This window comes from Balearica regulorum, chromosome 1, assembly GCF_011004875.1.
Source record: "Balearica regulorum gibbericeps isolate bBalReg1 chromosome 1, bBalReg1.pri, whole genome shotgun sequence".
Lineage (NCBI taxonomy): Eukaryota > Metazoa > Chordata > Aves > Gruiformes > Gruidae > Balearica > Balearica regulorum.
Window position 1 is genome coordinate 190,598,370 of NC_046184.1, and position 27,824 is coordinate 190,626,193.

The 27,824-nt window shown below is 39.6% G+C and overlaps 1 protein-coding gene across 5 annotated transcripts in view; it reads right to left on the reverse strand.

Moving 5' to 3' along the window:
* The window catches only part of LOC104629055 (complement C4), a 61,831-nt gene that overhangs the window by 28,039 nt on the left and 5,968 nt on the right, over positions 1 to 27,824 (reverse strand). For 3 of the 5 annotated variants that reach the window (XR_012833344.1, XM_075741942.1, XM_075741944.1), the window contains exons 1-14: positions 21,565 to 21,732; positions 18,843 to 19,035; positions 17,607 to 17,790; positions 16,860 to 16,930; positions 16,468 to 16,553; positions 15,146 to 15,228; positions 13,957 to 14,044; positions 9,110 to 9,215; positions 8,805 to 8,928; positions 6,344 to 6,459; positions 5,413 to 5,580; positions 4,480 to 4,677; positions 1,910 to 2,101; positions 428 to 577 (exon numbers count right to left, since the gene is read on the reverse strand). Coding sequence is in view for 4 of the 5 variants with exons in the window: in XM_075741942.1 (XP_075598057.1) it covers positions 428 to 577; positions 1,910 to 2,101; positions 4,480 to 4,677; positions 5,413 to 5,580; positions 6,344 to 6,459; positions 8,805 to 8,928; positions 9,110 to 9,215; positions 13,957 to 14,044; positions 15,146 to 15,228; positions 16,468 to 16,553; positions 16,860 to 16,930; positions 17,607 to 17,790; positions 18,843 to 19,035; positions 21,565 to 21,629 (1,824 nt within the window). In the remaining variant the exon portion in view is untranslated. Of the gene's footprint in view, positions 1 to 427; positions 578 to 1,909; positions 2,102 to 4,479; positions 4,678 to 5,412; positions 5,581 to 6,343; positions 6,460 to 8,804; positions 8,929 to 9,109; positions 9,216 to 11,517; positions 11,603 to 13,956; positions 14,045 to 15,145; positions 15,229 to 16,467; positions 16,554 to 16,859; positions 16,931 to 17,606; positions 17,791 to 18,842; positions 19,036 to 21,564; positions 21,733 to 27,824 lie in introns of those variants that run through there. The other 2 variants (XM_075741943.1, XM_075741945.1) reach the window with 2 other exon arrangements.

Below are 27,824 nucleotides of genomic sequence, written 5' to 3' on the forward strand. Positions count from 1 at the left end.
AAATAAAATAGCATAGATGGACTGTACACATCTGCAAAAGTTTTTGTGTGGGTTTTTTTTTTTTAAATATATATATATTAAAAAAATTATTGTAGCCTTTGACTTGCAGAAGCAACACAAACTGGTGGTACAAGCTACACTTGGAAGCAGGTTAAAGTTGAGGGATGTTTTAGTTGGGGAATATTTTCAGTTGTTTTAATGTTGTTTGTTTTTTTTTTTTAATGTACAATCTTGTCTGATGCAGCATGGCAATCCCCATCTCAAATATATAATTAATCTTAAATATATCCTAAATTGTAAAAGCAAAAACATTGTCAAGTTTAGCAACACTGTGATTAAGCTATTAATTACATTTTGATCCCCTCAATAGTCATGGAAATTTTGCTTGACTAATGGATATGACATTTTCTTCTTACAGATATCTTACTTTTTTGGCTGTAAGCTTATTTTTCTTGTTCAGAATAAACACTGCTTTATCAACCACTGCTAAGGCAACTGTTCCCGCATGGTCCGTTTCAATCTGTAAATTGATGTTGTCTGTTGGTTCGTATATCTCTTGTTCTGTTCTCACTTTAATCTAAATAGAAAATATTGAAACAAAAATGTCACATCTGTTAATAAAAAACAGACTTTTTTGGGCAGGGAATACTATCAGCTGTGACTGTCAGCAGCTAGAGACTGGTCCTGTTTTGCAGCGTTTCTGCCTGGGATCCTGCCTTTTGGAAGATGTAGATGCAGATACCTCCCACTGGAGGACAATGTGGGGGGTTAAAAGATGTGTCTGTGCAGGATATTGGATGCTGCCTTTCAATGAGTAAGGGGTTTGCTGAACTAGGGCCTTCAACATAATTTTTGTTATTTTCCAGCACAAAAAAAAATCACCATGAAATACAGTAGGAGACTAATTAATGTACAAAATTAACTGTCTTGAAACAGTCTGTAATTCTTTCCATCTCACACTTGAATTTTTCAACATGACTAGGTTCAGATCTGGTGCATATCTGATATAGGCACTTCTGTGGTTTAGGAAGAAGTAGCCATGGTGATTATGAGATTAATAGGGAATTATTAATAAAAATGACAATTTAAACGTTCCTGGGTTTTGTCATCTTATGAATGAAGAGTTGGCTTGTATGCTAGAGAAGGATAATTTTTCTTGCAAGGTTTTTTCCCAAAGGACTATCAATTTCTTTTTCCAAAACAAACACTTTCAGGGGTGAAAAAATAATTTTAGATGGCTGACACTTTTCAGCAGCTGTGTTTCATGTTATTGGGAAAAAAATCACTTGTCTTTTTCCTTTTTACTTTATGGTACCAGAAAGGAAGAGGTGGAGGAAGATGAAAGAAAGGCTCAGAGGGACTCCTATTTTGGCCACCCTTCATTTTCTAATGTAAACTGTCTTATTGTTTTTAAGTGCTTTTGAAGTGCTACAAAATCTCAGAAAATTACTTTTAGCAGTAATGAAAAAGCTTGGCAAATTACTTCAAATTATTTTTTAAAAAAATTTCCAATCAATTTCTTCATTTTCTTTCATTTGACAAGCCTCACTACAATAACACAAAGTTATATAGAGATGCTGTCTCTCAACAATTCTATTGGTTTTTTCCTGCAGATTTCTAATATATAGGCACTTACAGAGGGAGATTTACCTGTATGTAACTATATTTTTCATCTCTTTGAGGTACAATCTGTCATATAGAAGAAGGCTATCTCTGCCATCACTCCTGGGAGCCTTTCCCATCTATACCTTTTAGCAAGAATCCCGATGACTCCCTTTTTCAATAAAAATGAAAATTTCTGTCATGTCTTTCATTTTTTAACCCCAGGCCTGCACTCGCTCTGCTGATACACCACGTTTCAGTTTTTATTTCTGAATACAATGACAGAAGGTACTTGCTTTGAAAGTACCTTTCCTTCGCAGACATCCATAACATCCACCCATGCAGAATCAGCGACAATCTCTTGACGCCCCTCGTTCGCAATGAAGTAGTAAGCTAAAAAGCGAAAGGCGGGCACCATCTTCTCAGTGATTCTAAGGTTTATTATTTTGTTTGAGGAGGAGACCCTTCCCAAAAGCTCAGTGTGTCCCTTTGCCACAACCTGCAAGGCAGAAACAAACAGCAATCAAGTATTTTGAATACACACTACACTGGGCATTATGTTGCATAATTTTATATACATATATAGAATTTTTTGAGGCCATTTCTATTTAAAGTTTATTCTCTTCTAATGGCACCTAATAGTTTTAACTCCCAGCCTGCATACCAGTAGCCTGGAGGAGATCAGCACGCAGTGCCTCTAGCACACAAGCCCGTATGGTGGTAAGCCTCTGATGCACTGGTCCTGTGCACACATCTACGTCCCTCCACCCAATCTTACAGCTTGAAAAGGGGGTCCCAGATGACAGTTTTATTTATGTCTTCTACAATAATAGGTCATGACCCCCAGAAGGGTATCGGTTTTATTTAATCTGTCATCAATACTGAACGTTTCAGATGGTGTAGAGGGGTTGGAGCAGGACGTTTCACCCAAAAAGTTACTGAGGATAAATTACCACAGACTGGCCCCTTAACTGATTTCAGCCCATCTTGCACTATTTAATTCCTTTCTTCCCATGTTATGCAAATTATATTAATGGGTTGTCAGAAGAGTGGAAAACAGACACAGTGGCAGGGCTAATAACGCTCTTCCCTGAACAATATACATGCAGTTTTCCTAAACGCGCAATAAATGGGCTTCAGGAAGAAACAAAGACATGCTGCAGCCTGGTCTGAAGTCCTTGCTGCCTTCATTCAGGTGAAAAAAGTTTGGGACAAACTTTTCTCACCGTTAATCTCCAGCAGTGTCTCCCACCATCCCTCCCACCCACCCTGCCTGCCCAGCACTGCACCTGCCTGAGCTCGGGAGCGGCAATTCCAACCCTATGCTAAGTCATCCAATTAAAATAAACCCCAAACCCTAAATTTAGCTTCTAGTGATACAATTATTCCAATATATCAGAGTTCTATTAAAAATAAATGGGAACTGGTGCCCGTGGTGCTTATCATCCTGGGAAATTTAAGCTGCCAAGGGAAATTATGACAAAGAAAGGGAAAAGGGGATTTAAACACATTTGACATTCAACAGATTCACTCTTGGAATGTATCCATGAACACATTTGTCTCCTTCAACAAAATAAATACTTTGCATTCCTGGTCTCAGGCTGAGCAGGATTGTTTCCTAGCTTTTCCATCTATAGAACTGCTTTTCAGACCCAATTTCAGGATGCTATTTAGGGCGATAACAGCCAGTGCCTTCGGTGATCCTTAATGACATTAACTGTTGGAGATAACAGTGACCTACCTGTCACTAACATCAGGTGTAGGTAACATGGAGCTATGGTAATATAAGAATCATGTGTTATTCATGAAATAAGCAATAGTTAACTACAAAAGGCATTTTCTGGGATATTCAAGGTCCCCTAGAATATGACTAGGTTTTCTAGGTGCAGGGACAGAATCTGATGTGCATATATATATACTCATATATATATACACACACACATATATATAACACAAGGTGGGCAGTTCTGTAATAGCTGAAAGGTATTTATAGGAATCAGATCAATAAAAATAATATTCAATATTGGCTTATTACAAGGAAAGAATACAGATTGGAAGGAGTAGGAAAGAATGAGATCCGGATTAAGAGAAATCAAATTGTCATAGAAATCATAGAAGTTATCTGTCTAGGATTTCAGCTTTTAAGGCTGTCAGTTTAGTATTTTCCAGAAATATATACACCCACATAATTATATGGACAAACATTACCCCATATGGACCTATTTGCTCTGGATTCTACTAGAAACTACAGCCTAAAATTTTTATTTATGTGTCTGTCTTCAGAAAAAAACCCAAAGATTTATATATTATATACCCCAAAATATATGCAAATACATAAAAATAACAGAATCATAGAAATAGTTTCTGGAAGGGACCTATGGAGTACTCTAGTCCAACTGCCTGCTCAAAGATGAGCCATCACCAGCATAAGATTATGTCAGATGTGGTTTTCTCTAGTTGAGTGTTGAATGCATCAGAGGATGGCAATTCCCTAAACTCTCCGGGGAACCTCTTCCAGTGTTGCATTCATCACTAGTGAAAAGATTTTTCCAAAATGAACCTTCTAAAAGCCATAATTTGTAGCTTTTATCCCTTGTTATATTGCGTTGCACCACCTGGGAAAGTTTGTCTCCATTATTCCTCTGTAATTCCTCTTCAAGTAATTTTAGGTTGCTATTAACTCACACTTAGCCTCTTCACCAAACCAAACACACCCAGTTGCCTCAATCACTCTTGGCAGGTCAGGTGTGCTAGGACACTGATCATCTCGATTGCCCTTTGTTGGATTCCCTCTGGTGTCCCATGTAGTAATTAGATAGATGTTCTAGGTTGTATAATCTCTAAAAGAAATTATTGATATGGTACTGTTCAGTTTACCATATAATAGAAATAGTCAATCCTTCCACTGCCAGACTGATGAATGTCATTCAGGGTGATGCGTAAGGTATCTCCAGGTGCCACGACAGTATGTGGAATGCTGATGCTGAGGTAGTTCGCGGAAGCAGACTGGTATCTTTCAGCTCTGATGCTAGTTTCAGGTGATTCTAATTTTTCTTTTCCCTCTTCAGCCTTTACCTGTCAGGGAAGAAAAGGACAGAGTGAGTAAAGTGTCCCTCGGGAGACAATATAGAGTGCCACTCTTAATTCATATCTTGACAGGTTATTCAGAAATTAGATGAGTCACTGCTGAGACCTCATTAGCAGAACCTGGCATCAAAAAATAGGATTTTAATTACTTTGTTCTCTTTATCCCTCTTTTGTCTTTTTCTGTATTTACACTTGATACTTTTCAGGCTTGGCTCTTTCTGAATCAGAATCAATGGCTCAAAATCACAAAGTGAATTTGTACTTTAACAGCTTTTTCCCGTTTTATATTGTGTACATAACCGAACCACCTGAGTGTCCAGGTGTAGCCTACTCTTTGCATTGCTTAGGGCCTTTTCCTTTACCTTCTTCTTCTCATTTTCTGTCACTTCTCATGGCGATATTCCTTACAATCCCATTCCCATCCTCCACACCAGGAAAATGCACATCCAAATCACAAAAATAAGCACCACTACCACCAATGCATGTACTCCTAAAGCTCCAACATAGGAAACCGCCCCTCACTTGAGTGAGACATCCCCCAGGCCCCTGGTCTTTCTGACATATCTTACACAATCTGGGCAAAGCTGTGCAGATGGTGTAAGCAACCATGTTCCACCCTCTGTGTTAATTTAATGAAAACTGATCATCCTCACAGTCATTTGTAATTGTCTTATGAGATTCGGCAGTGTATTTTTTAAACATGGATATCTGGGTTTTCTTTACCGTTATTTGAAGCATCTGAGCATCTCCAGGGATGTCGAATGTAAAGGGGACTAGACCCTCTTTATTAGAAAGTGCAGTCTTCTTCATTGGGGCTTTTCCAGGCAAGGTAACAGTAGCAGTGACAGGTAGAGAGGCAGCAGGTGAGCCATCAATCAAAGTGACAGACGCCTATTGGAAAAACATGTTATTCTGTTACTTCAAGGAAATACCTAGGTTTAAAAAATGTCCACAAACAAGAAGCAATTATTTTTATAAGCTGAGTAGAAATACAAAACCGTACATGCTAGTGTTTGAAAATTTGAGATTTGAGAGAAGGGGGTAGCAATTGATTCAGTGTGGACTCCAAATAAGGTCAAAATACATGAACACAAATTAACAGCTTCCCGAGATTTTTGCTTAGCATCTATTAGACCTCAGCTGATGCCAGAGATATCTGTCTTTAACTACTATAAGGTAAATTTCTAACTTTAACTCTTTGTAGAAAATTTTGCAGAAAATCTTGAAGGCATGAAGTTTAAAAACTCAAAAAAATCAAATGCATTTTTAAAAAAAAGACAATAACTTGTTTCAGTTTTCAGAATTATAATTTTATATGGGATTAATCTGATACAACACTATTATTTTAATCTTTCGATATGGAAGTGAGGAAGAGACTGCTACATGTTTTCTAAACCCCTGTAATGCAACAGCGCACAGATAACTTCCAGAATAGAAACACAGCATTTTCTGGCTTCAGTTTCCCTGCTCAGGCTCTGTGTGTACAGAAACGAGACAAACCAGATGCACAAACAGTATCTCTGTGTTGGACTTATTCCTGAAGGTCTCTCTCCTACAGAGCTCCCACTGGATCAGATAAGGATTTTATAAACAGGGCAGATATAAAACCCTTGCTATGGAGGCAAACGGACACAGTCGGCTAAATACTACATACCACAACAGAGAAGGGGGCTCCAGGCACAAAATACTTTTTGGTATTAGACAGATCAACAACATAAGGAGATTTCACAAACTTCACATTGCTGAGTTCTTCTTCCCTCATCTCACCACCTGTTAATATCAAACAGTGTGTGTTGCCATGAGAGCAATAACTATGTACTTGTATATTACCATAGCATCCATCATTTCTGTTTTCAAGTTGAATTGCATTTTTAGCAGTGTATATAAAGAAAACTAAGATACGATCCCTCCCTGAAGAGCTTCAGTCCTGAGAAGAGGAAGAGATGGGTGCATGCGGACGGGGACACGACCAGAGACAGGCCAGTGCAAAGGCAGTGCGAGGTGTGCGGCATTCCAGTGAGCCGGCACTGGCAGGTGGGTGCTCTCAGCAGCTCAGACACGGAGACCTGCAAAGTGGTTTGTTACTCACAACATAAAAATTCTCTCCTAACACATTGATTAGAACGTGGCACCTGCAAACACAGAACGCACCGGTACCACAGGAGCCACTGCAGCCGTGCACCTCACTTTCTGAGCTGTCGGGGCTTCGTTCCTGGGGGAAAGCTATATCAAAGTCCAACATAAAAGTCACTCAGAATCAGTAGGGGGTCTGGACCTTAGATGTCTAATCTTCTGTAAGAGTCTGTTTGCTTTTTTTTTTTCATTTTTGACTACTGCCGAGAGTTAATATTTCCTAATATCATCTTCTGCAACTTTGTACCTACAAGACAGCTTGAGTATCCACTTCCCAGCTAAAATTCTTCTAGTTAAACCACTCATTCTTCTAGTTAACTTCTATTTAAACCACCACCCATCACTACTCCTAAAAAACCCAATTACATGGCTTGCTTTAAACTAAGTGTATTTAGAGACATACTTTCAACATCGTTATTTTCCACTTTAACACTCCAAGGCTGAGAGGTGTCAGTAAAGCCCACCAGCCTTGCCCTGTCACACATATAATTAATACCAAACCCAGCAGTACACAAGCGTGGAGGCAGCCTGCCTGCGGGGGAAAGAGGAGGTCTGCACAGCGTGGTAGAGACCACACCACACCATGAGATCTGATGTCCGTCATGCCGGTGTGGTAACAGGAGGTCTGTCAGCCCCTTTTGCTCTTGCAGTAAATGTAGCAACGGTGCATGTTAGTATAATCTACTCTAGGTACTTCAGAACTGCACACCTTAATTTTTAGGATTCTAAGGAATTCTAATTAAAATTTAGGATTTAGGAAGTTTTAGGATTCTGTAATTCTAAGCTAAGTAACTAGACTCCTTCTATAGCCAATGGGAACAGATACCTCTAGAGTGTCATTTATCATTCTCTGTACTGACTATATAAAGTGCCTGAGAATCTACCTCTGACTAGATACCTTACTTTCAGATATCTAAAATGAAAGGGATCAATCTGCCTATAAGCAACAACAGGAAAAACCCTGCCCATGTTGGAGAGGTTAGCTTTGTTGCAGGTTCAACTTCAGAGATCAGCACTGAAGTTGCACCTCTCACCTTAGCCTTGAATGACTAACAAACAGTGGCATTTGCTACAACCCAAATAACCCATCGACCACAGCATCCAATTCAAGTCAGTGATTGCTTGTGGGTTGCTCTAAGATATCTGCTGGCCTACTCAATGTGCTTAGTACTGCTACGAGCAAATATCAACACAAATTCCTTGGAATGAACTGTGGAAACTTTGTCTGTCCTCTAGGAAAACAGAGGCAAACAGCCACTGAAAAACTTCTGGATAGGTATGCTTCAGTTTTACATCCCAGAAAAACAGCAAAATCGAGCTATTTAGACTATATTGTACTCGTGCATATGCCAAGTATCACAGCCTGATAAAACTGTGGGGAGGCATAAGAGGACAAGCAGGACTCATAAAGGCCAGATCTTCCTCTGCATCGCACTGTAGCTGTAGTACATAATGCCTCACCTTTAGACTGACAGCTTAGCCAGCTGAGGTTACAAAGCACGTTAAGATACCAAGCTCAACTAATAGCTTTGTATGTACAGAAGGAGTAGACATGGCTGAGGCACATGCTTAAACAAGATCTCAAGGGGAACAATTTATTTGTGTTCATACAGGTGTCTGGTGCCACTTCAGATGGACAGGGATATCTTAGCTATCCTCACAGGGCTGTTTAACATGGGACAGACCCTATAGGAGAATACTTACAGAAGACTGGAGCACTTCTGGAGCAGCAGTGGAAGACCACACAGAAATACATAGGGCATTTAAAATGGTACTGGACACTTGTGTTCAGATAAGTGAATCCCACCCAATATAAGTTTGGGTGCAGAAGGGGGTCAGATGAAAGAGACTGTCAGGCACTGCTGCACGAGGCGGCTTTGCAGTGAAGATTGGCCCAGCGGCACAGTTTCCTACATGAAGGATCACACTGGAGAAACAGTTTGTAATATTTACGTTCATCAGCCAAGGCACAGCGTACTCACTTGCAGTTTCTACAGTGGTAACAGCAACATATAAATGAAACCCTTCCAGAGTGGAAATACTCTTTCTTAATTTCTCTTCCAGAAGTGGTGTATTTAAAGTAACTCTTCCTTTTCCATTTTGAATCTAAAACAAAAGTGGGGAAAAAAAAAGTGATCGTGCTTGCTAGTCTGTTGCCATTAGGATTAAAAATTTGTTGCTTATAGCATGACTACGGTATTACAGGGATCTATATTTTGATGACTTCTGACACTATGCAGCTCATCTGGGATAAATCAGAGTAGTTCCACTGAACCCCAGGACTTACTGACAGCTGTTGTTCCAGTCCTGGAAGAAAGACTTTTTTCTCATTTTCATCGATTATGCCAAATCGCACATATGCAGCACCTTGAATCCCTTTCCCGTAAGAGTGCCTTTAGAAGGAAGAAAAGTGAGGAGGTGAATCATTACATTAATAAAAAGCAAGCATAAATCAAACTAATCATTTTATGCTGAAATAAAATAGGGATATCTGTAGGCATCCCATCAGTAACTAATAGCTTGAAACCAGAAAAATAGTCGTGCTCACTGATAACATAAACATGAATACTTTTACTGATCCGTGTACAAAGTGGTGATTTCAAGTGCAGATAAATATATAGAGTAAATCACATTGGCCGAATCACATGTGGACGTATCATCTCCTTCACAGGGAGCAAGGGAGGTATCCAGTCTGTTTAGCTTGGATGAACAGCTAATTCCTTTGTGCGAGACACCTCATAAGCAGAACATTTAAAATAGGGGGTCAGAGAATCGTCTTAGGGACTGATATAAAGTATTTGGTACCTCTGAAGACCTCCAGAGACATATCCTGCCTGCTGAAATTTTAATACTTGCATTAGGCAGAGTAGACACTCTCTGCCCCATGTCTTTCCTGTGGATTTAGGCAGCGTAGCACAGGGTCATCTTGTAAGTGAAATATTTGCCAGATAGGTATGTGGCCAGAACACCCCTGAACTCTCCATAGAGGTGATGGAGAGAGAGGATAGGGCATGTTGTTGCACCTGGCAGGCTCCTTACTCCAGGAAGCCCTGGCAGATGGCATCCTCCTGCAGCACATCATGCAGTGTGCTGCATGAGACCTGTCATGGCCACGGTGGTGTCTTTTGCTCGTGGAAATCCTGCTTCATCTCAGTTCTGTAATGGCTTATTTTTGTTTAAACAAAGCCTCTTTCAAATTGATCTGATCGTCAGCACTGATCTATACCAGTGAAACGAACTGTGAGGCAGTTCTTATGAAAACTGCTTCAAATGCCAGAACTAATAACTGCAGGAAACAACAGTCAATATACCAAATAACTGTTCATTACCTGCATGGCCAGTTCAGAGAAATAAATTCATTTATCAGGCTGGAAAGGGGGGCCCGTGCAAACTGCATGAAGTTCAACAAGGCCAAGTGCAAGGTCCTGCATGTGGGTTGGTGCAATCCCAAGCACGACTATAGGCTGGGCGAGGAATGGATTGAGAGTAGCCCCAAGGAGAAGGACTTGGGGGTATTGATTGATGAGAAGCTCAACATGAGCCTGCAGTGTGCGCTTGCAGCCCAGAAAGCCAACCATGTCCTGGGCTGCATCAAAAGAGGCGTGACCAGCAGGTCGAGGGAGGTGATCCTGCCCCTCTACTCTGCTCTTGTGAGACCCCACCTGGAGTATGGCATCCAGCTCTGGGGCCCCAGTACAGGAGAGACATGGAGCTGTTGGAGTGAGTCCAGAGGAGGACCATGAAGCTGATCAGAGGGCTGGAGCACCTCTCCTGTGAGGAAAGGCTGAGAGAGTTGGGGTTGTTCAGCCTGGAGAAGAGAAGGCTCCGGGAAGACCTAATTGCGGCTTACCAGTTTCTGAAGGGGCCTACAGGAAAGATGGAGAGGGACTGTTTATGAGGGAGTGTAGTGACAGGACAAGGGATAATGGGTTTAAGCTGAAGGAGAGTCAATTTAGATTAGATGTTAGAAAGAAATTCTTTACTCTAACCTGAGGCACTGGAACAGGTTGCCCAGAGAGGCTGCGGATGCCCCATCTCTGGAAGTGTTTAAGACCAGGTTGAATGGGGCTTTGGGCAACATGGTCTAGTGGAGGGTGTCCCTGCCCGCAGCAGGGGGTTAGAACTAGATGATCTTTAAGGTCCCTTCCAACCCAAACCATTCTATGATTCTATGAATTCCATATGTTGATTTCGATGAAAGTCAGGCAGGCCTGTGTAGTACCACTAGGACCTTTTCCAATAGGCAAAAGAACAGTATCCAGTCATTCAACCCCATTTTTCCTCTTAAATAATTATGATGTTAACAAGTAGTGAAGTATATATAAAGGAGTTGCACAGTCCATAAACTCAAAATTGAGTGCTGCAATAACATAAAGAGAACATTTTAGAAAGGATTAAAATATTAAAACCAGTTATCTGAGATCACTTCATATCACAACATCAAGTAATTATGATTAAAGCTAGTAATTATTCAGTAGGACCAAATAAAGAAGTGAAGGTGACCAAGAGAAGTTTAGAAGAGTTGAGTTTGTTCAGCCAAGCAAAAGGAGGTGGATACAGGGCTCTGTCTGCTCTCTCAAGGTGCTCTGGGGAAAGAAAGGATCAGCACGGGCAAAGTGGAAAGCTCAAGGACAGCAGGCAGAAGACCAACAAGGTATAAGCTGGCCAGGGATGAATTTAGGCCAGAAATAAAACCTGCTAGAACTGGGGGTGGGTGGAGGATCAGTCTTCCACTTGGATACAGTGCCAGGGTCCATGCAGCAAATTTAGCAACTGCACCCTGTTTGGACGAAGTTGATTAAATTAAATTAAATGAGTGCAGTGCTGTCTTGGAGGCTGTAGCCGGCTGGCACAGCATAGCCTATTCCCACTCTACTAAAGCCCCTGTCTTCCACAGCAGGGTGGCCACATGCAGACCTGGGGTGGACCTTGGTCCATGCTTCCTCCCCAAGAGTTTCCAGGAATTGTTTGGGGAGTGCTGTATGGCTGAGGCTGAACCCGTGCCATGCACCAGCTGAGCCGCCGGCAGCCAAGATATGGGGCTCTTGGGTATCATTACTCCGCAGTATATTTGCCCACTGTTTAACACTAAAGACATTTGACAATACTAGCTACAACAACTCTGTGATCCCATTTGTGGTTCTGTGTTAAAGAATCTTAAGGACCATGGTGAATCAACCTCAAAAGCCCTGAGGTGCTGACTTTTTTTTTTTTCTTTAAGGAGCTGTTCTTAGTGAAAGTCTGACATTACTTGCTGATACTGTGTGTTCAACTCTCTGCTGCGCATCAAAATTGCTCTGAAATAAATCTGAGGTTTTGTCTAGATATGGAGAAATAAACAGAATAACTATTTCAGTGTTATTTAGATAATGCAAAATACCTTATTTCAGGAGATATATTTCTTCCATATCAACTATCTAGTATGTTTGGCAATATCCTAAAACCCTTCTCAATTTGATAGCATTTGCTAATATTATTTTCTGATCTTTAAAGATATTAAAAAATCAGGAATCCACAGAAACAAATAAAATAAAACATGAGCAAAAAGGTGGTCAGTCTCCTCACTCCTTTGAAAGTGAAAAGATTTCTCCCAACTATGAGAGAAGGTCTGCCACCTCCAGCTGCCTGTTCTCATTTAATAAAATTTATTCCTCATCAGAAAAAGAAAAAAATAAAAGGTATCAAGTTTAATTTAGTAACCGTAAAGACACTAATTCAAATGTCTGATTTCTTATGCAGAGGTTCTTTGACTTCATAAAACAAACTTCTGTTCAAGTGCAGTATGAAGTTTGTTTTTGCCAATTTGTAGTATATAGTTTTTCATGAAGGAACTTCACATACTCTTTCATCAATATGATAACCATCTCTTATAATGATTTTTTTTTTCACTGAATCATCTTTAAAATCTAACAATAAATCAAATTTGTAACACCTGAACTAATGCCACACTGAACCACTGCACTTAAATGACTGGCATGTAGATCCTGGACTTACAAATCTTGTATAAATATATCCTACCAAAGCCATCAACTCTAGTTACATGAGTGGTAACTTCAGTGAAAAGGAGATACATCATTGAGTCTGCAGAGAACTATTTGATATATCTCTCCATCTTCCCAATGTGCAATGTGACCAAGATATTTCTACTTCTTTTGGATTCCAGTTGAGTGGTAAATAAAGGAAGAACATTCTTCTACCAGGCAGTCATTTAGTATTTCCACTGTTAAGAAACTTGAAAATTCAACAGGCAGGAAGGCTTGATCTATGTTGATGAGGCAATGTTAGATCATACAGCAAATTTAGATCTGGCAGTGCGGGATCAAAAATACCAGAGCCACACAACACAAAATACTTTTTCAATCTAGGTTCAGTCTGATTCTTCCAAAGTATTCAAAATATTTTGATGGGTTAAATTTTCATTGCCTGACTTTCTAAGTTACTCTATGTTTTATGCCATTCAAATGTGATATGGATTCAGGTGTAATTTATTCTCCATAGAGCCCTGCCTTGTGGTCTGGCCAGTCTGAGAGCTTTGTAGCCATGTCTCATCCAGATCAGTGTTGTGCTACTCTGCAGTAATGCACGTGTCTGTAGTGATGGTCATAGAACCTCCTCTGACCAACTGTATTTATTTTCCTGGAAGCATTTCTGCATAAAATGTTTACCCTCAAATAAGCATTAGCTTATATTACTCCAAACTTCACTGGGCTTTGAGAAAATTTCATACTCAAACTTGAATCCATCTCTACTTGAATGACATTAAATAGCAACATCTGAGGCTTTAGAATGTGTCTAAATGTTTAAACCAAAAAGTATAAAGAAAAGCACGTTATTGGTTTGCTTGGAACCTTACCTAGCAACACAGAGGAGAATCCTAAATTCTCACCTTTTTACTAGCAAATTAAAACGTTCAGAAAATCTTTTTCCATTTTGATCACCACCACTTGGACCCAGGTAGCATTTTACACTGATGTCTCAAGTCATTAGTGGAAACAGAGAGTATGTAAGATTAAAGTCAGATTCAAGTAAAGCCAGAAGCTGGTTAACTGTCAATGACAAGAAAAAGGAAGAAGCTGCAAAGTTCATTATCTACTTATCTGCCTCCAAAAATATCATCGCTGTGAGCACACCTACTTTGCCTCAATATCAAACACAAAAGTTTCATTCCAGATGTGGTAGTATGGCTGAAGTGGGATGAGTTTGACTTCAAAAGATGGAAGCTCTGCATGAAAAAAAGAAGAACAAAGGTCACAACCTGAGAGTTTCAAACATACCTTAAACTCCTGGCATGTGGCAACACCCACTGAGAGGATGCAGCTGCGTTAGTGCTCTAGTTTGAATTAGCAATGTGCTCCTGAAGCAAAGCTGATGGTCTTCCTTTACCCTGCTTTGCTTCAATAGTGGAACAGTCTCTGAGCACACAAAATTATTTGTTTCCAATGAAAATAAGCCAGAAGATGAGCTCCCACTGCTAATGGGCATTAAGTGCTCTGGACTAGAAACAGCCTGAAGTAAATCCACCCTGAAATGGGTTGAATGTGGACATGAGGTCCTCAGCTTGGGTTGTGTCACTCTGCAATTTGTTCCTACAAAGTTGAACTATTTTCTACTGTAGATACAGCCAAAGTAATTTGCTTCTGGATGTAGGTGTTCGCAGAGGATCCAGTAGTGTCCACTAGCTAAGGCAAAACTATTAAACTGAGATTTTCATACAATCCTGGGGTTTTCTTTTGCATTACAAAAAAAATTAAAAAAAGAATAAAAAAAGAAAACCCCACACTAAACTTTACAAGAAAGCATAATTTCAGCACAAATTAATCAAGCCATTTATTACTCCAAATTGTTAAATTTCCACATTTTTACTTTTTCCATAGTGCCCTTATTTTATTTATAAAAAACTTCTTTGCATATGGGAACAACTCTAATCAACTTCCAAACTGCATTCTACTGGGAAAAAATAGCTAGTAGTTTTCCTTCATTCTAGTCTCTACTGAAAACTTTAGCCAAAATTGCCATGATTTTAAAATGGAGCTCATCTCCATTTTTTTTTCTGCGGTAGGAGAGCCCTTCCAAAAAAGGATATTTTGTGAAAAATGTTACAGTTACCAGGTTTGTATAATTTTATCTTTTTTTTCAAATACAAGTGGAAGGCACACAAAACCAGAGTTTTCCTTCTGTACATCAGAGGTAGCACTGAGGAACTGAAACACAGTGAATCAAGCCCTTAATAGCTAACTACAGCCAGGTTTAATCACTGCAGTATAACTTTAAACAATTAGTGGTGACTTCATATATTTATAATCCAGATTAAATATTCTCTTACCATATTTTTTAACTTCAAATTCAGCTGAAGCATTAGACATTTCATATTGGTGAAACCAGGCTTTGATTTTCCAAGTTCCAGGCCTAAAGTTCAGATTCAGCATAAAACAGTTCATTAGGATTCCTCAGATATTTTATGATGCTAATACATTTAAATTATCACTAAATACTACTATTTTCCTTGCTTTGATCTCATTCCAGGCTAATTTATTAATGGATTTCTCTTTGCTGGGAGGAACCAGCAACATATTTCCAAATGTCCTGGGAAACTCTCAAAAAGACTTTATGAGGGACTGCAAGATACCATATTTGCAAACCACATTTAACATGCACTGCCTTTGAAAAGCCCTCAGAAATAGAGAACTCATATTTCCTGTAGCTTATCTTCAGAGCGATGCCAAAAATCAATTTAGCATGCAGCAATTTAACATTGAATATTAAGTAAAAGCTTCTCTGTTTGAAATCAGAAGTAATTAATTACACTTTGCAAACTGACCCCTTACAGAAGTGGTCTGAATGTAGTCATAAGGCTGAGCAGAGATTAAGCAGTTTGCTAAATTGTTCCTTACGAGGAGAAAGGTAGCTAATTGCAGTATATTAACATTAAATTCTGGACTCATCTCTCCAAGATGAGGTGCTTAAAGGGAGAAAGATATTAACTGTAGGCTCAATCTCTGCTCCATGGTGAGAGAGAGATAATTGTTGAGTAGAGTAGAAAGATAATTCAAGCAATTCAGCAGTTAAAAATCTTAAGTACTTAAGTACTTCCAGAGATAAAGGGGGCATCTGGATGACTTGATCCTGCTAACAGGAGGTGGGGTTAGTCCTCCTCACTTTAGACAGTATACCAAGAGGTCTTTCATCTGTGTAGGTCCCCTCGGGCACCTCTACAGCCAATGGAGAGAAGCAGACAGGGCTAAGGCATGGTACATCTCATCCTGACGTAGGCAGCTAAAACAGGCCAGGTGAATCGCAGCCTAAAGATGTGACTTCATCTCCAATGTCAGAAAAAGGAGTGTGGGGTGACCAGCTCAGGTGTAGACCTGGCAGGAGGCTCTAGAGATGGCTCCAGAGCAACCATGCTTGGTTCCCTACAGTCAATGCGTGGTGCTTCCCAAGGGTAGTCAGAGCAAAACTGTCTGCTTTAGTGTACCTCCTGCCTCCCTGCTGTTCTAAAGAAATGGTAAAGCAGACAATACACAGCAAGAAAAAAAGAGAAGAGGGTAAAACAGGTGATCAGAGCAGAAAGAAGGGAAGGACAGGACTCTGTTTTTAGCTTGAAGATAGTTCTGCTGCAAGGCACAGGGCACAACAGTAACATACTCAGCAATGTCAGGTATTTCAAAGTTTTCACTGAACACTGTTTTTATTTTCCTGTCTGATTTTTTAACCACCATTCCTTTTGAATTCTGTTGAGAGAGAGAAAACAAACATAAAATTATACACCAGCTATCAAACTTTTATATCCAAGAGCTCAAGTTCATATACTAGTCCTAAGGCAATAAAATGCTCTGCTTACTTTCGTACTTCAATATTCACGTTACATTCATGCTCCTGATATTGGCCAAAAATGGCTAGACATATCTCACAATGTATAAATACTGATTTCTGCAGAGGAGTCATATCTATAGTTTTACCCTTCGATCATTTGTGGAAGTTTTTCATAGTTCCTGTGCTGAGGAAGCACTCATTAAAAGTGTTTTTCGTATACTTACTAGCACAGCAACTGTAACGGTGTCATCTGTTGGCCTCATAGCATTGTCCAGAATGAAGATCCTGTATTTTACTGTTAAACAGAAGAATAAATGTGATCATATTTTTTCTGACCTTTCCAGATAGTAATTATTACAAGCTCTAAACTGAGTTACTGAATTTAGGATAAAACACTTTCTTTTAATGAAAAGAAGTCTGAAAAATTTCAAAAAGAATTAATTTTTTTGCATGGGCTTTGCATGTTACATGACCAAACATACTTTTTTGAAGCAAATTCTGAAAAATACTCGGGGAGCTTCACATTTTTGTATTCCTTCTGTAGTCAAGGTCTGCAACCAAACTCAGGAACATGTTTGACCTCCATTTGTTGCTACTTAATTAAATTGTTAAGTAACAACTGGTGTTGCAAGTAGAAGTAATTGGAATTTTTTTGCAGTTTCTCACAATTTTGTTTTCCAAAGGAAAGTCATTATCAAGCTTTCTGAGCAAAAAGGAGCAGATTTTGTTAGGTTCCTGTAGAAGAGAGAATGACTTTTTGACTCCAGTGGCATTTCCACATGGGTTGCTGCAATGTGCAGTGCAGACCCTGCAGAAGCCGAGTTCAAAATCTGCACTGGCAGGTAAGCACAGGGATAGGGGTTAAAGGAGAAGGATTTACATTAGGAAGGATCAGGTCATTATTGCTTTTTCTAATCGTGTCCTTGTAACATCTATATTCAACATCCGAAATGCAGCATTTATATTTTAACCTTTGGAACTTGGTGTGTATATAGGCTTATCTGTCTGAATAAAAATGTAGCCTTTCTTGGAAGACAGGAGGATGCGAGTGCTCTGAATGGTCTGCTGCTGAAGCTCCCTGCTTTCGGTGACTAGCAGAACATACGGCTGATTACTCCTCTTGAACAGATCCTGTTGCAGAGTCTCTGGCTTGACCTAAGAGGACAAGAAGAAAAACCCCACGGAGTCAGACATGAACCTGGTAACTTTGGAGCCACAGAGCTGAAGGCCAAAACTGGCTGAAGTGCTTAAATAATTTTATTAGCACTCTTCAACAGAAGATTCTCAATTTTATCTTTCTTAATGGGTGAATGTTTCTTTGTAAGTAGAAATAGTACCTATCTAATCTCCCATTTTCCTCCATAGAGATACACATTAGTCTATCCAATGGCAATAACTCAAGCCCAGTGACTTTTCTTCAGTCTAAATGCGTGTTAAATTCCAGTTACCATGTCATTTGGTAGCTGTAGCAGCATCCCGTAATCCTTCATTTACCAAAATCTTGGCTATGAGCTTTACCTTACGCAGGTTAATATGATGTTTCTAAACATCCTACTCAAGAGGAACTGGATCTGAAAGCTCAGCTTTTTAGCTTTGGGAGTAATCAATCAGAGCTAAACTGAGTCTTGCTGTGTGCTGTTTTCCAACCAAATAGCCCAAACCAGCACTCCTGAACTAAATGCTGCCAAACTTCAAAGAATCATGTCAGAAACCAATGATGCAAAGCAGGATGTAAAGAAGAATTAATGAACTTACAGGTTTGCAGAAACATCACAGGCTTTGATCTGAGAGACTTCACATTTTTAAAGGTTTCTCCTATTTTGTAAAAATGGCCGGTATGCCAAAGGCATGAATGCAGTCTTAGTTTAGGTGATGCAGAACAATAAGCAGTGATAAAGCAATTAAATGTTTTTAAATTTAGTTTCATCACTGATCTACAGTGATGAAAAGATTTTTCATCACCATGTGACAAAATCTTGCTCTTGCTTGTTGGGCATTAAAGAGCACCCACAATCACCACTGAAATTATATTTGGGATTGTTTTATTAGCTGGTTGGGTGAATAGGGTGCTGCTGTCACTGGAACTGGTGTTTGGTCATCCGTCTCTAGGGATCAGTGTTGTCTCTGTTCCAACAGAGTCCTAGTACAGATTATATGGTTTTTATCACGCAGTTAAAACATTTACATCGCTATGATGGTAGACTCACCATTATTTTTTTCATCTCTTGGTAGTTGTTATTTTGGTTAAGGTTAAAGATGATCCTCTCTGATAGGAGCTGATTTTTTTTCTCATCTTTGAAATATGCAGTAACTTGCACAGGGCTCTGCGCTCCATGGACTTGAACTGTTACTGTCTCATGTGTGCCCAAATGCACCACATTTGGGGCAGTAATAAGAAATCTAAAACAACAGAGAAACAGATTGTCCAGTACGTAGGCTGATTTTTGCATAATACAAGAATGTCCAATACAAATTTTAAAGAAAACCAGACTCTAACAGAATAGTTGAGCTTGGGACTTGTGGAGATCACCTAGTCCATCCCCCTTGTTAGTCAGAGTAGAGGTTAAAAGAAGACAGTTTCTCTCCAACTGATCCCCAAATTATCAACCATCACATTTAGGTCCTACAAAAGTTTGGTCCCTACAAGTAGGAGAGAAAAAAAACCTGCAATATGTCCCAGGGACTGCCAATGCCATTTATAGCCTGGTTAAACTCAGGGAAAGTTCTATAAACAGAATTTTCTGGAAACAAAACCAGGCCATGACTAAATATCTGAATAGATATTCATAAATACATATTCGATTCTACAAAGTCATATATCGTCATGTACTAGCACCTACATTATGCCAGCTTGTGCTTTAATACGTCAGGACATATCAATTTCTGATGTAACCATATGTATGGGGTTTCAAGTTGCTGATCTTCATTCACATGTCACTGTTTGTGAAATGCTGGTAATGAGAGACCATGAAGGTGAGCCCACAGACCCAGGAAGGGCTGAGTTGGAGGCTAAACTGGTTGGGATTTAGTTTTTTCTCTTTATTGGTTTCCTTTAAGTAATGTAGATCATCATTCTTGCCCTCTTTTTTCAAGTATTCTTTACACACAAAAATCAGAGCACTATGTGAAGAACTATGTTTTAATGATATAATGGCATATACACAAAGAATAGTTCTGAGCTCAAGAAAGCTGCTTTTGGAAAATGATTATTCTGCAGAAGACTTCTAAAATGAAAGGTAAATGATTTTACCATTATCAGAATGGTTTGGCTGAACTTTCTCTTTTTTTTACTTTTTAAAATGTTTTTTCTTACATTTATAAAGTGAAAGGTGGGGTATAGAAATAAGGGAATAAATTTTTTTTTTTTTTCAAATGAAACTCAATTTTACTTCCTTTTTTTCTGATAATAATCACGATGCACTGTGAAAACAGAATAAAAATCATCTCTCTCCTTCCATATGATTAATGAAATGTATCATAGGTGGTCTGAGTCTTCACACAAACATAAGGATCTTGGGAAAGAAAAACAGAACAGCCTCCAATAAACATTAAAAAGTTTCATTGGTTTTGTCTATACGTTTGTGAAAATACCTTTCTAATGTTTCTAGTTTACAATGAATGATGAAAACTTCTCTTTCAGTTACATCTACCCTCATGCAATGCTTGATTTTGTATGCATGCAAAAGGTGAGTGAACTTATATACAAGACCTGTCTTCACATATGGAAAGGAGAGAGTAATGCTTACTTTCTGCCATAGCCTACAGAAATTTAGTTGGGTTTTTTGTTTTGTTTTGTTTTGTTTTGTTTTACAGTGGTATAGTTAATTGTTTAAAAGTTTACCTGTGCAGTAACTCAGACAGATGTGATCCCTTGGCTACCCTGCCCACAATCTCAGCTAGCCAGACACAGGCCAGATCTGGTTTCAAAGCATCATGATGATATTTTCTTGACATAATGTTCAGTTTCATATACCTAATACATTGAGCACCTTGTGTTTCCCACATCCAGGTACCTCAGAAAAAAACTCCCTCAGTCCCTGTTTCCACTGAGATTTTATCCCAAGATGACAAAGCCTGTGCTTTACTGAAGATGGTGTGCTCAAGATGCACCATAGCTACCCCGACATCAAGTTTCTCTGGGGCTGTAGTTTTCATGCTGATGTGGACACTGGAAGTCAACACTACACTTCCCAGCAGGAGTCTGCACCTGTCTAAAACCTTGTAAGAAGAGAAATAAGTATTTGGGGCTGGAGATAACCTCAAAGGTGGGCTGACATTGGAGGGGAGGAGGGCTTGACCAGACTGCCCAAATATCTCATCAAAGCTCTCTGGCTATGGGAAGTACCTGAATAAACTTGATCCTGGTGGGAACAAAGCAAGAGTCTCTTCTTCTGTACCTCTGCCCTACAGATAAAGGTCAATTTAAAGGACCTTTAATATGCTCCATAGGTTTTCTCAGAGAGTTACATCTATTTCCCAAACCCAGGAATTTGTCCAACTAGAAGAATCAGTATCAACATTTGTAAATCTCCACTAAAATAAAGGGTAAGTACAGAAAAATCCTGAAGCTCTCACAAATGTGAAACCTTTGCTTTCTGCAATGTATAAATCAGTTACGGAAAGAAGAGTTACTCTTTGCCAAGATTTTCCAATCCAATAAATATCATATACTAAAGATGACAAGCAGCAACAACAGCATCAACATCATGCTTTAGCAGGACATTTTTAATTATTTGTTACTGAATGGAGATCTCTCCCCTTAAAAGGGCAGTTTTAAGCTTTTTACTTTTTACCTGTTTAAGGTTACACAAATTTTCAGTGGTCCAAGAAACAGGCTTTGTTGATTCTCTATTAAGACCATTAGCATTTCCTACTTTCTCTTTCAAGGGATTTGTTAGGAGTGAAGAAGTAATAATAAAATGTACTTACGATGGTGCTTGCTGTGTATTGGACAACAGCGAACAAAAGCTCATAAAAAATACCAGCCTTTCCATTGGAAAACTCTACAACATCTGCAAAACAGAAACACCAAACAGCCACCGTCAATCTACCCTTGAGGTGCAGGTTATAAGAAATGGGCTGATGGCACATTGCAGCAATGGACATTACCTATCTTGGTTATTTATTAATAACTTGCAAAACCATGCAACCAATAATGATGGACATGCTAGTGATGCACAAATTAATAGCCTGGGGTGAGGCATTCTGGATTAAGCCACACTTTTACATCTGATTATTCATTCATTCTCTTCGCAGCTTCAGTATTTTCACATGATAGCAACTAAAAGTCACGGGCAGAGAGAAGTTTTCACAAATACTGCAAAGGCAATCCCAAAATCAAACAAGACACCATGGCTAAAAGGGTGGCTGTAAAGCACTTCTAAATAGGGACAAATGCAAGTGACAGGTCCCTTCTCTATGCCATTACTTAACTCCAGGCATCTCAGCGATCCAGCAAAGGTGAGAGAAAGCTCCTTCTGGTTTAGATAGCACCAAAGGAACTGCCTGTACAACTCAGTCCCAATCTGTAGTGCTTGAAGGCATTCATCTGCCTTAATTTAAATGGAAATAATGGATGTCTCTGAGCTACTTAGCCCAATTTTCCTTTATGGTCAAGACAGAGGGCTTTTCCAGAGGGTAATTAGTCTCATCTTAGCCTAAGCACGTAAGATGACTCATCAGCTGAAGACATTCCAGACTGCAGGAAAGACACAAAGCGTATTAAAAGGCAGGATACTCAAAAACAGGGGGGGAAAAGTACATCTGAGGAATAACTGTGTGGGAGCCAGTTTTGATCAAAGGCAAATGGAAGAGCAAACTGAAACTCTCATCATATCTCAATTTTGCAAGCCTTTACTGGATTGTTGTCCTCCAAACATAATTTTGTTGACTCATGAGAATGGAAAAATGCCCATCTGATTTACAGGCAGGTCAAATCCCAGAAATGATCACATGGCTGCCCACAAGTTCTGGGGATTAGCTGCCCTTAAACACACCACAATTAAGTCTGTGTCTTTAATGATCAGCAATGGATGCCTTAATCAGCACTCCATGATTTGTAAGGTGAATTCATGCTCACAGCAAAGGCTCACTGCACACAGCCATGTTGCACCGTGAGGGTGAAGGGACCTCCACCTCACCCCACCCCTTGCCTCGCTCTTCAGACATAAGCAGCTCCAGCGAGAGCTGCTTCAAGACAAGGAGGGAAGGGGAGAGAAGAACGTGCAAGGTGTCGACAAACCAGTTCACTATTTTACACTGAGCGTGTCACACGTGTGGCAGCTCCCTCTGAGACAAAAATGTATGGCAAGTACTTTCTGCCCATTGGTGGTCACAGAAAGTACCGGCAGCAGTAACAAGAAGAATCTTTCTGGCTTCAAACTCTCATCAGCAAAAGCTAGGTTTTGCCAGCTCTAAGCATAGGTTTTTTTTCCAAGAGTCAGTCTGTTGCCTTCACCCTTCCTCTTCTGGCTTCCAGTCGCACTTCAGCTGTCAGTCAGGAGGGAGGAGGTGAGGAAAAGTACCTATTCAAAAAAGTACTCATGGTCCAAATCCATGTTCTCTGGGAGATGTTTACAAGTGATTAGAAATAAGAACTGTTGAGACCAAAGTTATTTTCACTCTGCCCTCCCTCCCCACCCGCTCATTCCCTCTGCAGTTATGGACTGACAAAACTGATTTATTTCCATGCCAAAATCACATCATTTTCCTCAGGGCCTTTGGCCTCCCAAGCCCAAGTTAGGTGGTGAGGAAGAGTAGAGATTTCCACCATAAGCTGGTCTGTGCTGAGGACAAAGACAAAGGTTTTGTGGAAGAAGAAGTTCTCTTGGGAACAGGGCTCCTGTTCCCCGGGGAGCGGAAGAGGCTTGTTAAACGTGCAGCTGGTAAAATAAGGACTTCTCACTCTTGCATGAACAAAGAGAAGATAATGGGAGAAGTTAATTAAGAGCAACAGTAGCTGTGGAGCATGCTAAGGCTCCTGCCATTTTCAGAGACAGTTCCACTGCTAGGTCTTACACAGCTGCCATCCAAGGTCGGGGCTGATGCAATCACTGAGCCATCTCAGTCACTAAACCAGAACAAGAAATGAGTATGAATGGTTCTTTAATTTTTGCTCCAGACAAACAAAAAAATAAGAAGAAAAACATCCACAAGGTCAATGCCCTTTCCTTGAGAAATGCTTAGGAGTTCTCCCAGTTGAAAAGTCAACAATTTGCAGAAGACTGGGACACAACCAGCATGGATTTCCTATTCCTGAAGTCACAGGAAAGGCAGCTTTGCACTGTGGGGTCACCCCATGATCTCGCAGTCTCTATCGGAGGGGAGGAGAGGGGCTTTCCGTTCTCCAGGCTGGCTTGTTTGTCAGGGGACCGAGGTCTGTTTGTACAGCTATACAAACAGCCGTGTATAAACTCACAGTGAGACATTTTCATGGATCGCTTTTTAAAGGCGACCTTGCAAAAAAACCATTTTTTTACTTTCACTTCTTTTTTAATTGGATTTGCACGCTTTTGCTTGCTTATCAAGTATGAACATATATACATGTGTATATAACAGCTATACATAGCTATATGTTGCATAACTGTTTTTTACTTGAATTTAAGGAAGTATTCTGACTCATAATAAAGGCATTTTTTCCTCCAAAATATAAACCAGTAACTCTAAATAAATAGGGATTTTCTCACTCTCTCTCACAAACACAAAAGAGCAAAAGTAGATATAACCATTTATATAACTAAACTTAAAATTTCTTATGCTTTATTTGTCTGTCTCTGGATTTGTATAAATCATTGCACTGATTCTCTAGTATCATAGATTCTTCAGTTTGGCTGGGATTGTGATTTCTAGTATAATGGAAAATATTCCAGTCCAAAGCCACATTAAAATACAACATAATGAAATGAAATGAAATAAAATAAAATGAAAAAATAAAATAAAATAAAATTATCTCGGTTGAGGGTCTCCAGTACATGCATGAAAGAGAAAACACAGAAAAGTCTCCCTAAAATAACTCATGTGCCTGTTCTTTTTCTAAAGGCAAAGTCCTCTCCTATTTACTCACCAGGCATATTTCACCAGATACGCTATTGATCCTTCAGCTGACCCACAGTCCATACAGCCTGTGGAAGGCACAGTCTGGGACTGATGTCTGTGTAAGAAGGAACTAGTGAACCCTGAACTCAGGAAGACAGACTTGCTTTATTTTGAATATATGCTATCTCTCCTTTCAGTAGCTTCATTTGAACTTTGTAGGTTTTCACAGTGTTTTGAGCAGCAGCAGCAGTTTTTTTGTTCTTTGGCTTGGAATTTTTCCAAAAGGCTTTTTCCCCTTAATCTGCCTAAATACTAACTAGAGCAAACTCTTCTTTCGCTTTCCTCCTGCACTCTTTCACCTCTGCCTGGCAGAAGGGTACAAAGGACAGCTTCACAAAGCACATTTCACAAATAAGCACCGTGGTGATATCCTCTTTACTGAGTTACAGGGAATTGTGACAAACACAAAAGGCTATATTTCACTTCTGACATTTCAGAAAATTAGATTTTAAAATCCTTTTTAAACAGCAGACCATGAAGTGTAGGTCTAATTTGAAAAGTTCCTCTTAACAGTGGATGACTTCTCTTTAGCATCAATGTAAATTGAAAATGTAAATTGAAACTATACTTTTTTCTTTATCATAATCTAGGTCATGAATCAAAAAGTTAATCTAGGCTCTAGTTGCTTTTGTCATTAAAAATTGTCCTTTTTGTCTATATTTTCTTTAAATGTTCTGCATTTAGTGCTCTTAAGTGTATCTGCTGAAAAAAATAAAATTCTATTTAAAAGAGGAAACCCAATATATCCATGGCCTTTTCTGCTCTCATTGAGGAGCCTGGATTTTGGGGGGATTAAGCAACCAGCCTTAGTTTTTCCTCATGGGTTCCTCTATTATTTTCCCCGATGGGTAGGCTCAATTCCGTGATTATCTTAACATAGTGTAAAAAAAAAAAAAAAAAAAAAGAATTTAGGATTTGTAAAAGATGTACAAACCCAGAACTTCTTCTGGGAGCTTAATACATTGCAAAGGTGACCTATATAAGACATTATGGGTTTTTTTTTAAGTCAAGCAATAATTTCATTATACAGCTGACATAATATTACCCCCTACTGTAATAAAGCATCTTGGTTTTTTTGGCCAGATACCTTTTTTCAGGATCTCAGAGCTTTTGACACCTCTAAGAAATGTAGTCAAATTAAATAAATATACCAACCAGAGCCTTGCTGAGAGAAAAAGCCATTGGATGTGTCATGGCCAGGAGGGGAGGAGATGTCTGAGCATGCAGGTGGCTCTCTCGCCCCAGGAGAAGGCAAAGAACTGCTGGAAATGAGGAAGAAAACAACCTGGCCAGGATCACCCAGGGCATTTGCAGTATTGCCATTGCACCCAAACATCCTGACACTCTGTCTAGAGTCTTAGCCTCAAATTCATCCTTTGTGGGTCTTTGATTTTTTTTTTCCCCCAATTTCATTATAAAAACCAAAGACAACCCAATTTTCCTCACTACCAACTGCAACAAATACAAATTACCTACAAAAATTAACATATTTCAACTATTTTGATCTTTCCCAACTTCTCCATTATTCTGGACTGTAATTAACATAGTTTTCTCTTTAGGGGATTCTTTTTTTCCTCCTTTTCATGGGAGCAAAAGATAAGAATAAGTTAAAAAAGGAAAAAGCATCTTGAACATATCAGTGGCAAAAGCTAAAATACTAACTAGCCTAGAAGAATAAGAATACAGGTTATACATCCAGCTTTTGGATTTGGGAGCATATCATGAAATCAAGGAAAACCAGCCTTTTATATGGGCAGAATTTAGACAAGTAATTTATAAATATTATTGATCCTCATTCTTTGCATTTCCTGACTTACCATAAGAAGATACTCTAATGTTTTGGACAATTGCAAAATTATTATACTAAAAAATGTTTCACAAACAAAAGGAGAAAAAAAAAATCGCATGCCATTTACAACCACAGCTAGCCGTGTGCTTATCTGCCACTGGCAGCTTGCTTTCCTTGTTCTGATCTGCAAATTAAACCTAAAACTTTCACTTCACTCAGCAAGTCAGACAAACACAAGACATAGGAACGCTTTTCCTCGCCCAAGCCTGGGAGAAAGCTCTGCTCCGACTTCCATCGCACTCAAGCAAGTTTAGGTCAGCTCCACTGACAGATCAGAAGCTGTCCTACTTTTTTTGATCCCTTGGTTTTAATATTCAAGGATGATATTCAAAGAGAAAGGGGAGGAGACAGGATATGAGTGTCAGGAGAGCTTTGGTTTTATTGTGAAGGAGAAGCTGCCCAGTTACGCCACATTTCAGCGTCAGGAGCTGCAGCACCTCCCCAGGGGGTAGGCAAAGCATCTGCTGTCTTGTTATAAAGGAGTAAAATCTGGATGACTTTTGTAGCAGCTCAGTGGGACAGTTATTCAGGTAATGTATGCTGATCTCTTCTTTTTGCAGAAATTTAGCCATGGAGCTCTGACCCTTTGCAGCCGTCAGCTATTTGGATGAACAACGTGCCTCTTTGTGCTTTCAGGGATAGGTAGAAAAGTTGTGGCTGCCCCCTCCCTGGAAGCGGGGCCAGGTTGGATGAGGCTTTGGGCAACCTGGTCTAGTGGAGGGTGTCCCTGCCCATGGCAGGGGGGTTGGAACTAGATGGTCTTTGAGGTCCCTTCCAAGCCAAACCATTCTATGATTCTATAAGACACCATACCCAGCCTGGACATGATGGTCATAGCAGGAATCTTCCCTCTTATTAACCCAATTTTGCAGAAAACTGCCTACAGCAAAATAATAAGAAAGAAGACAGCTCAGCTGCCCTCTCAGTGGCTTAGGTGCAGAGGGGAATACCGATGCCTTCAGAAGGGGACTGGCTGGATGTCCCCAAAGCCCTGCTGATAGTACTTGGGTCAGACACACCCTGCATAGATTATATAGTTTACACATTGTACCTACAGAAAAAATGTGGACACAAAGGATATTTTGATTTAGCCAATGCATCTTGGTAGGGACATGGATCTGCCCTTGCTAATACATGAGCACATGTCCTGCTGTGTATTTTTACAATGATGTGGGTCAGATTTCCAGGCCATTCAAGCTCGATTTTGACTTGACTCCTGAATGAGGAAGACGAAAATTCAGTTACA